Source organism: Opisthorchis viverrini (assembly GCF_000715545.1).
Source record: "Opisthorchis viverrini unplaced genomic scaffold opera_v5_22, whole genome shotgun sequence".
Classification (NCBI taxonomy): Eukaryota; Metazoa; Platyhelminthes; class Trematoda; order Opisthorchiida; family Opisthorchiidae; genus Opisthorchis; species Opisthorchis viverrini.
Genome location: NW_008751678.1, coordinates 1,942,714 through 1,954,285, shown reverse-complemented (window position 1 = coordinate 1,954,285; position 11,572 = coordinate 1,942,714). Strand labels below are relative to the sequence as shown.

Here is an 11,572-nt window from a genome sequence, read left to right as displayed (position 1 = left end):
TGAGGTTCAAGAATTTATGAGGGACACCTTTGCTCCACAGACACTGCCATAGTGCTTGGCGGTCCACAGAGTCAAAGGCAGCTTTCAGATCAAGAAAAACAACCATTGCTGGTTGCTGGGAGCAGTGTCGCTGTTCCAGAATCTGTCGGAGGGTGAAGATATGATCGATGCAGCCTCTTGCAGGACGGAACCCAGCTCGGTTTTCACGGATCTGCCTCTCCCTGTGTTCAGTCAACCTTCGAAGGATATGGCCAGAGAGCACCTTCGATGCCACAGCTATACAAACTGGTGCCACGGTGGTTTTCACATAGCGTCCGTGTACCCTTTTTGAAGATGGGTATAACCATCGACATGCCTTATTCTGCAGGCACTTTCTCTTCGTCCCATATAGCACCAATAAGCTTTGTCAGGTGGGTCACCAGGGATTTTCCGCCTTCTTTGAAGGGGGCTGGATACAGACCGTCCGGTCCTGGTGCCTTTTCACGCTTCAGTACGGCTATTTCGTACCCTATTTCTTCTGAAGGGCGATCAAGGTTTACATTCCATTCGCCCGTATGCATTACCTCCACTGGTTGTGTTGCATGAGGCCAGCTGAACTGCTCTTCGAAGTGCTCGGCCCATGGAAGTCTTAATTCACACAATGTCTAGTGGGGCAAATAGCTCGAACTCGTTAGAAACGGCTTATCCCTTCGAAAAACTATCTATTTTAGGAGCCGAGACAGTGAGGAGTGACGGCAAAACCAAAAAGGTATAAGATTATATGGTTCCCACACAACCCTCCCCGTGGTTTCTAAACTTAAAACAAACTTGACAAATGATACGGGAAGTTTATTTGCAGGGATGAGTAAGGGAGAAGTAACGGTGTTTTCGTGCTGCATCAGTAACGAGCAGCGAATAACATGAGATGACAGATTGGAGCACAGCCACCGGATCAGAGGACTGCACCGGTCGACCGAAACTCGCTAAGCGTAATAATTCAAATTAGTCTTCTTCTTGGCTTGAACCTCCAAAATCGCATCCATGTAATCTTCGTGTGTGATTTCAGAAGCACTGCGTCGAAGTGCAATCATACCCTGAGGAAAATAAAGCATATAAATGAGTTAAATACTAGACTCAAAGACCCAAGTTCGGTGTATATAATAAACCCAGGAGTACAAACGTCGGCCCAAAGTCCGGAGTTACGCATAAAGCGAGCAGTGAGTCCTTTGTAGAAAATGGATGGATGCCAAAGATTACTATTCCGTAGTGAACGGAGGAGAAAAATGAAAAAGCAAAAACCTTGAAATAATCGGTTAAAAAGGGGATTCTACTATCGTTTATATTGTGAAGGGCATGGTCACAAACATAAAAAGTAAATGCAGGCGATGAATGTGGAAAGATTACAGGAGGATATTCGATAAAAAGAGAGAAGAGTCTCATTCGATGTATGCCGACCACATGAACTTCGGAAACGGTAGTAGCGTTCTCCAACGTATATCATTGACAGCAACACACCAAAAATTAACAATAATGCTTGAATGTCGTAACATCATGAGAAAGGAGGCTTGGTAAGTAGTAGAGAAAGGAAGAAGGGCAAGGACCTATTACAAGCAAGGTTACATCACTATGGAACCCGATTACCAACTAAACTACTGTTGAAAATATTCTGCTTATCAATCCAATCAGATTCCTGAAATTATGTTTGATCGGTTCACTATCAGACGGTGTCCTGGGTCATGTTTTACGGATTAGCTGCAACAGTTCTTGTGCATTTCCCACTGCGCTATCCGACTCTATTCTTTCAGCTTGTTGGTTTCACGACGCCTCCCTATCAATATTAAACTTCGTTTGGGTTGACGTCCAACGGTCTCTCCCACTCAGCACACGGCTGGACGAAAAAAAGCTGTGCGAGGCAGACGGCCTTCTACAGTGCGGAATACATGTCCCAACCAGCCTGGCCTATGAAGCGTGAATAATACACCTATCACAGAAGAGTTCCTTCCTCCTAGGAACATCTGCTGTACCTCGGCACTACCAATCCGATATTCCCATCAGACCCGACCAGTGCATCCTAGACACCGATGGTCAAACACTGAGAGCCTTCGTATGCATTCTGTGCGTAGAATCTAAGTTACTGATCCGTATGGAGCACACTGCAGCAGTGTAAACTCTGTCCTTAACAGAGACACTGGCGTCACATCGGCGCTATAGGTATCGGCCCTGGCCTTCCCGACTAGCGGAATAATCTTATCTACAGCCTGCCTACCGGAGCTTATACAACTGCCGAGGTGAACAAATTTATCTACCACATTGTTTGGCTCGTATGCAGGCATGACATTTGGGTTTGGTCCCACCCAGCCTTGCAACAGCACTTTGCATTTTGCAGGTGTGAAGCGCATGCCAAATCGTGCGGCAGTGTTCGGTTTGCTTAAAATGGCCTGCGTTGTTGAAGGATCTGAGAGCAATATCGTAAGCATAGTCTGTCCGTGAGGGAACTTCACGGGAGCATTTCTAAACCGAGGTTTCAGAGTGTGGCAGAGAAATTTCAAGCAGCACATCAATAACAAAGTTGAAGAGCAAAGGTGAGAGCCCCCTTGTCTCGCCAACCGGAAATGGTGGACTGAAGCGAAAACTTAATGTATACTGGTATCCGTTCACAGGAGTTCACATATGGTGATCTCATAAGAAATGTAAGTTTGGAAGGCATACCACTGATCGACAGTCAAAAGCAACTTTCAGATCCAGAAAAACAATCGTTGTCTCAATGTTAGGGTATAATTGATGCATTAGGCGAAACCCAACTTGATTTCATGGATCTCTCGAGATAACCGATCGACTTGTGCGAAATACCAGAGATAGCTTTAGATGTCATGGCTACAAGGCCGATGCCACGAAGGTTTTCGCGTGAAATTATTGCACCGCTTTTGAAAACCGGAAGGATGACAGCCGAGAAGCTCTATTCCACTGATATTCTGTTTTCGTTCCAAATCTTCCGAAGTGTGGTCGTCAAACTTCACCGAGATCTCACCACCTCGCTGGTGACGATTCAGGGTAGAGTATTTGTCACGTTGAGTGACGATATTTTACGCTAGAGTTGTTGCTGGATAGGCAGAAAATATGAACAAAGGGTGATTAGTATTTCGAGTACGAGTGCGTACGGGGACGGCACTGAGGCGACTGTGTTTCAGGTATCCATTGAAGCCCCAACGGAATGCACTTCTGATGCTGAGAAGGATAATTTCTATCGAGAGCTATCCGAGCTCCTTCGTCAAGAAAAAAAAATTCGACCATATGAGCTCCTTAGAATCGCATTTGAGTGGTCGCTTCGGAGTCGATGCTCGTCTCACAGATAACGGAGAGCAGCTCTTCCAATTGTGTGTGATCACCAACCGTTTCAGCATAAACATTTACATCGCGTAACCTGGCAGCCATAAACTACCAATAAACCGCGGACCCAGTTGGATCACGTAACCACCAGCCACCAGTGGGGAACTAAAATTCGGGTGCCATTCCTTCTGATGCATACAAATTGATTCCAATCACGCGATGGTGCATGCACACAGGACAGTTGTTTCCCCTCAAGCCCTCGCAAGTCAGCAAGAAGCATCCCATTTTCGAAGGACTACCATAGCTCAACAGAATCTATCTGTCCGACTTCTCCAATTTGATCACAAGACCGCTGAATGTCATCGAGATCGCTATCCCTGATTGATGCCAGGAAAGCTATACCAGCAGGCAACGAGTTCGACGGCGCACTCAAATCCCTCAAACGCCGAATAGTGAAGAGTCTAAGAGAAGACCGACAGCTCTAGTGGACACCGAAAGCTCGAGAGAGAGGCCTTTGCTACGGGAAACAACCGTGCCCTATATCAACTGATACGATCGACTGACCCTAGGAAAGCAACGGTCAGCGAAACGATAAGTGAAGATGGCTTACTAATTCACTCGCAAATACGTCGAATGATGGGCCGAACACTTAGAAAAACGGTTCAGCTGGCCTCCTGAAACACAGCCTCTGGAGATAATGCACACGGGTGAATGGAGTGTAAACCCTGATCGTCCTTCGGAAGAAAGAAGATACGAAATAGCCATACTGAAACATGAGAAGGCACCAGGATCGGATGGTCTCTATCCAGCCCTCTCCAAAGGCGGAAAATCCCTGGTGACCCATCTGGCAAAGCTTATTGGTACCATATAGTACGAAGAGAATACGCCTGCGGAATTAGGCATGTCGACAGTTATCCCTATCTCCAAAAAAGTACGCTGACGTTGCGTGGAAACCACTGTGGCATTGAGGGCTCTCTGGTTTTATCCTTCGACGATTGGCTGAACACAGAGAGAGGTAGCTCTGCGAAAACCAAGCTGAGTTCCACCATGCAAGAGGATGCGTCGATCACATTTTCACCCTCCGACAGATTCTGGAACAGTGAAACTGCTTCTATCATCCAAAAGTGGCAGTGTTCCTTAACCTGAACTCTTTAGACCGTTGGGCACTATGACACTGTCTGTGGGACAAACATTTCCCGCATAAATTCTCGGTCCTCGTTTCCTTAAGATGCTGTAAACCAATTCTCGCGGACGTGTGAATGTCTATGGAAAGCCCTCGCCTGAGTTTACCATATCAAGTGATGCCAGGAAAAGCCTTCTCTTTCACCTTTTCTCTTCGATTTCGTCATTGATACGATTATGGAAGACTCACTATCAGCCTCTAATGTCTGTGGGGTCGAAGGGCTCCTGTGTAGTCCGCTCACAGATATCGAGTACGCAAACGACATAGCTCTTCTTGGATCTGACACCATGGTAAACAAACAATATTAAATAATCTAAATAATTCTGCCTCAAGGTTTGGCATGCACTTCGCACCTGCAAGGTGTAACGAGCTCCTTCAGGGCTGGATTGGACTCTAACCATAACCTGGTGCTCAATAGGATATTTTCATCCGGTTTGGGAAAGCCAGAGCAGTTTTCGTGGACTTGTATCACCATTGGCGTAGGCGTGACATCAGCCTATTCATCAAGGGTCGAGTTTCCAATGCTGTGGTTGCGCTAGTTTAATTACATGCTCCGTATGTCAATCGGCCGACTTCCACAAAAGGACCCTTTCGGACAACCAAGCGAAGGATCGAAAGGAGCCAGGGGAGGCCCAACAATGACTTCGCAGCGAAGCATGAAACCATTACTGGCCAACTCAGCTGCACTGATCATTGTCGTCTCCTTGGATGGGGACCCCGAGAGAGGATATATCAATGGTTAGAGACATTGTCATGCAGGGTTCCATCGCGCCCTCGATGGCGCTTGCGCATCTAAGCGGTTGCTTCCAATGGTCAATTCCCTACAGATCTTCCCACTGAAAGGTCTACTAAAACTCCAGTGATCACGCGTCAATTACATCAGCTACGGCCTCCAATGCATAGCCACCTATCCCACTTGCCCAAATCATCAGCGACAAAAACTACTAGGACCAGAGCTACCGTACGAAGAATAAACCGTCTCTACAGCTAATGATGATGATTATCATACCTTGAAGTACTGAATGCAATCCTCAATTAAAGTGTCTGCTTCTTCACCGGACGCTCGTTTCCTAACCAAGTCGTGGATACTTCGTCCAGTTTGGTTTAGTTAGAGCTGTGAGATAGTTGGTCAGATCCTCCGCCTGAAGTGAGCAAGTCTCGCGGCCAAACGACAATACTGTAGTCTGATATGGCCTCAAGGAGACCAGTCAATGTGCCCTGTGGCGCCAAATGGCAAAAGCAATTCTGGTCACCGAGATTCGTGCGCTCACTTTATCCGACACACTACCACTGGAACTAATGCGACTTCCGAAAAACACGTGGCATTCCAGAGCTTCCGATGCCAGACCTTGAATTCTTAGGGGTATGTTCAGACCGTATGGCCTGTATCATAACTTTGCACTGTGAGTAAGAAAATGCTAAAGGATTAGATGACCGCGGTCGGCCTTACCAGGAAGTCATGCGCTTCTTAAGCCCCTTTCGAAAATCAGAAAGCCGTCTGCATATTCCAGGTTGACAAACATCTCGCTCGCAGAAATCTGAATACCGGGGTTTCGGAGACCCACCAGTGTATGCTCATCTTATGAACGATGGAATTCAAAATGGAGCAAGTGGATGACGTTGTCGGACACGAATCTTTGTAAGCGAACGGTTGAAGAGCTCCATATACACCACATGCCCACAAGTATGTGAATACAGAAATGGACGACTATCACGGACTCCTGGGGCATACCCTATTGGACAAGCGTGCCGAGAAGTAACAGCTTAAAAGGACTGAACGCACTATTGAGTATCACCAAGCTTTTAGGGCGCCTATAAGCCTGTCGTTGCACTGACGAAGTGTGGAGATGTGGTCCACATAGTCCTTTACCGGTCGGAGTTCTGGATGCAGTTCTTGGGTGTTGCCTCCAAGTGCCTTCGTAAGTCGACGTAGAATAAGCATCGCGAAGAGTATAGGTACAACGGGAGTCAAGCTAATTCCTCTGTGACTGCCAAGCTGTGAGCATCCATTTCGAAAAATTGCACCACTATTAACTCCCTCCAATTAGTCTACACACAAAAACCGGTTGAGGATGTCACCTTCATCTGTGAACAAAGCGGGTGAGAGTTCGTCAAGACCATCAGCTCGGCAACGCCTGAGGGACAGAAAGCATTCGCTTATTTCCGAAGCCAATGGGGCTCCAAGTTCACTATCTGGGGGTGCGTTGCGGGTCGGAAACCCGGCTGAACAACTTCAGGTGGCCAGTTAAATTATTGTTGAACATGTTCAACCCAATGATTCAAGTGCTTCTCTTTTTCACAGATAGGCCATCCGTTGTTATCAATTGTTTCGCTCACCGGAAGCTTCTTTGGACCCGTTATATGTATTAGCTGGAACAATTTAGGCACAATCTCCAAATTTCTCACTTCCTGTCTCTCCGACTATCGGGATCCACTACGCTTTTCGATCCGGGGAGGTGCTGCGTTCACCTGACGACGGACAGTTTGTCAAGCTGTTTTGTAATCTCAATCAGGAGCAATATATGTCCGAGCCTCAAGTCGTTCGAGGTCCAGTACCAGGATCCACTGGTTGAACCGTTCCACAGACGGACCGTCCAACATCTAGCTTGGTTGCGAACGATACATTCCAGTAAGTCAACACCAAAAGGCGTGTTGTCCGAAAGGAACTTAGGTGAGTCTGGTAGACTTGTTGAACTTGTTATGAAGGCTTGTGAATACACAGGTGAGGTGCACATCTCACATGCCCCAGAAAAAGGAGACGCGAAGCAGCAACAAACAAGTGCGTAATCCGAATCCATGTGTTTCAGAGTTAGTGCTAATCAGTAATTGACTTGTGCCACCTACAGCTAACGGTGATGTGTTCTATCTCTGCTGAAGGTTGGCTCACATGCGGGGAGCAAAATAAGACCAAGTGCTTCGGTTTTCTCGCAATTCAATGTAACGTAGAAGTAGTCTATGGTTAGCAAATAACTGCAGCAGGCGTCCGTCGTGCATCTCGATTTCAGTCCACGATGATCACCCGATGGAGCCCCAGCAGCGCTAAGTCTACTCGCTTACACATTTATAGCCCTATCAGCCATAAAAATATCTGGGCTCTTAAGCACTCAAAGCGTCGTTAAATTGTCTTTAGAGGTGTAAGCAGATACAATGAAAAGGCAGCGTTCATCGACGCGTTTACAGGATACTGTCAAGACGTTACCAAACGAACTGTAGAGGCGATTATCAAAGGGCAACTACCAAAGCAGACAACCTTCAGCTCGGTGGTTTAGAACAATGCCAACCCCAGCAGAAACAACATCAGCGGCTTCTGGATCACCAGAGGTGCGCAACTAGAAGCGAGCAGAAATCCATGGGAAGGTCAGTCCAACAAATGTACTTGTTTCAGACAGACAGACAGCACACAACAACAGAAAGCGAGTCCAGCGTACATCCAGAAGCAGTCCACTGTCCAACCTGTTTCAGAGCGCAAACGTTGAAGGCTACCAGATGAACTGAGCTCTGTATTTTGAAGGATGATTTCGAAATGTCTGTGGACGTGGCGGCCGAGTTAACGAAAAATAATGCAGCCAGTGGGTGAGTGGAAATCAACGAACATGTGAAAGACAAAACGGAAGGCGTCATCAGTAGCCCGTCTTCGCATACCCGCCCTGCTGTACGCAGTAAAAGAGGAGACCGAGCTGATGTCACCACGCAACAGCTGAAGTGGCACGAGATTATTTGTAAGTGTGAAATTAATGGTTGTGCCAGGGTGCCCGCACCTATACGGGAGGACGAGTAGTGTTGGCAACCAAAGCCTTTGGCTCAAAAGCCTAACCACAAGGCAGCGATGGTTGGTCAGAGCAGTTCGTCACGCATTTACCAAGCCCCAACATGAAGTACCACGAGACTGTTCGTCAGAACTCTAACCATTTGCCGTTGACAACCGACAGGTGGTAATTCGGTATGCTAATTTGACCCAGTCACCTTAGCTTGCAGTGCGGGATGCATTTGTTAAGTGAAGTACCGTCTGATTCATCCAAAACCTGCCTCCTGATCACCTCCTTCCGGATTCGTTGGTTTCAGCCGACTCCAGCCATAGTCCTGAGATATCGGTGGTCAAAGACCTGAAGATGTTTCAGATCCTTGAATCGAAGTAGCAAAGTCTCATACCCGCACACTAACCTGATATACGCGTCCTTCGAAACTCATCTATATGCTCTGTGGACGCCACAAGCAGCGCAGATTTGCAGAAGCAGTTCTGACCACTGAGATTCGTGCATTCAATTCATCCGTAACAACACCGTCGGAACCAATGCGACTTCCAATATACATGCAGCATTCCGCAGTTTCCCGTTCCAGCCCTTGGATTATTAGAAGCATGTTCAGAGACCGTACGCATGACAAATTAAGCCAAATATTCAGATGTCAGAAAGTCAAACTGACAGGAAGCGACAAGATGTCATTGCGTGGTCGCCATTCAGACAGACAGCGTATTTGCCATCATACGTTGAAGCGCTAGAAACAGCAACCATAATGCCAAGGTTAATTACAAACCGCAGGTTTCAGTGCTAAAAGCCGGTGCTCTTACACGAAAGTTGCCCAAAACCAATCAGTGTGCAACGCTCGCGGACCATAATGCGCCGTGAGTGTGACTTGTGAGTGATGTTGAACACCCACCCAAATTAGACACGGATACAGATTAATCCGTGTGATTGTGTCCACTTCGTTAGATAGTCACAGTCCGTAAAATAAACACGACACTACCCTCTTCACATCAGTTTGCAGACACACCAGACAGAGAGTATTCGGATGCTCAATGTAAGCCACACACAGTAGTACCCAATCCTATAGTTTGAAGTGACCAGCAAGAGCGAAAAAACGTAAACACAGTGGTCAGCACTATCTATGGTCATCCATACTTGTAGATCGAGGTCACAGGCCCTTCGGTCTTACATAAAAGCCACTGCACTGCAGGATTTCCAGGGGTCGATGACTACATGCAGCATAGCCAGTCAAACATAAATGTCGCAACAATAGGGCTTACAACAATGATATTAACAAATAAAACCTACTGCTTCCACGCATACTGCCTTGCACTGCGCCCCATTGAAGTCATCTGTACAGCGAGCTAGCTCCTCGAAATTTACATCTTTACTGTAAACAAAAATGAGCTCATATGGCGTCAAATTAGGCAAGCGATTACTTGACATTCATTTTCCTCGAATGGATTTGCATAATTCGAGCTCGTGCTTCCTCGTTTGGAGCAGGAAATTCAATTTTTCTGTCCAGCCGACCGCTTCGAAGCAATGCAGGATCGAGGATATCCACCCTGTTTGTGGCAGCAATTACCTTAATATTGTGGTTGGGTTGAAAGCCATCCAACTGATTGAGTAGTTCTAGCATAGTTCGCTGTACTTCTCGGTCACCAGCACGCTCGCTGTCAAAACGCTTAGTACCTGAATGGTGAAGAAACCGAAAATGAAAATCTGAAATGTCAAACTGGATACCAACAAGACGAGTAATGTAGCACGTTTCACAGAACATAACTAAACAATACCTTCATTTCTAAACCTACGTCCGTAAACCGCCTAAAAGGGTAACTCTGAACAAATTCCTCCAGGAAAATTTTTCCTCCAAAGTTCTCTTCGGTGGGGGGGCACCAAAACCATACAGAATTCTCCAGCAGATTGGTGTTGCGATAATAGCCCCTGAAACCACCTCAAATTTGCCAGTCGACAGTGATGTGAAACAACTCACCAATGATTATAACGCACTATCAAGAGATAAGAGTTGGCTTGACTTGGCTTGAACTATAGTTTAGTCTCGGCTTTGAGCAACATGGCATTCGCGTTGTGATAAGAGTGGGACACGACGAACTCGGGTAACAGAAGGAAAATTAAAAGTGCCTCCTGTTTTGATGTTCAGAATCCAGATAGACAGCACAATAACTGGTCGGTACTAACGACCCACATCCAAAAGCCAGTGATCAGCATGAACATTCGCACTGCCATCACGTGCCATTTAGAAATGTTAAAGATGTTCGAATAGCTGGGCAGTACTTTATGATCAGAATAAAGAATTTCACCACACTCTGGCAGGAGAGGTTGAGAATACCCGAAGGCGACTCACTGTCCGTAATCCATCTCCAAAAAGGGGAGCCTCTAAACGAATCTCTATCCTCACAAAATGACACTACTCACCGGGAAACTTTCACGATACATTGGAAACCACTATCATTAGACCTGAATGAGAAAGTCACCAAGGCCAATTCGTCACCATTCATGTACATAACGAGGAACATCCAATAAACATCTTTAGGCTGACTATTACTTGCAGCATATCGGAGAATTCGTTGTTGGTGAGTCACTAAGGACTTAGTGAAGATCACGTGGAAGAGACTGTAAGGGTCAGTTGGGAGCTTTTGGGTCATACGATTCCAAACCAATAACTGATCGCCCTAAACAGGCACAAAGTATTCTGAGCACGAATATTCAATACAGCACACGCCATATGCACCTCAATCATCTTACCAGCCATTGTAATCAAGCCCGAAGGAACTGTTCACGCCATGCAGTATTCTTGCGTGACCGTAGACCCCAAATTGTCCCCACGATTGTGGTAGGAGATTAGGATAATGAGCAGCTGCCGATACATACAAATGGCCAGAGAAAATTCAGGTATCTTACAACAGTTTCTATCAGTGATCAGTCATCACCATCATCAACGACAGCGTGACATCAGTGCTCAACACCAATGCTTCACTGCTGTACAGCCATGACTTATTTGAAAGCCTTATTGTAAAGAAAAGAATAAAGGTGGACGGGGAAGGGACGTAGTGCTAGCTTAACACAATCATTCCGAGGTGCCTACACCTCCAGACATTCACTCAGGCAATCTGGATAGAAACTGACAACAAGAACGCCACTGACATCGGGTGCCAGCCATATCTTGTAGTGTCTCCAACCAGGCACAGTAAGGATCACGCGGTCTCCATCCTGGAAGGCGAGTAGCACCGACAGCACCCAAGCGTTTCGTCATCTCCTTCATACTCCTCTGCCAGGTCATGGGTTGGCCACCTCTCTGTTTACGCCACTCCGAATCGGG

The 11,572-nt window shown here is 46.6% G+C and overlaps 1 protein-coding gene across 1 annotated transcript in view; it reads right to left on the bottom strand.

Moving 5' to 3' along the window:
- Positions 1-818: 818 nt before the first annotated feature.
- Positions 819-11,572, bottom strand: part of T265_01982 (hypothetical protein) — a gene marked incomplete at both ends in the record, with an annotated part of 17,079 nt that continues 6,325 nt past the window's right edge. The window contains 3 exons of the mRNA XM_009166120.1: positions 819-1,073; positions 9,541-9,622; positions 9,672-9,924. Coding sequence (XP_009164384.1) covers positions 963-1,073; positions 9,541-9,622; positions 9,672-9,924 — 446 coding nt within the window. The remainder of the gene's footprint in view (positions 1,074-9,540; positions 9,623-9,671; positions 9,925-11,572) is intronic.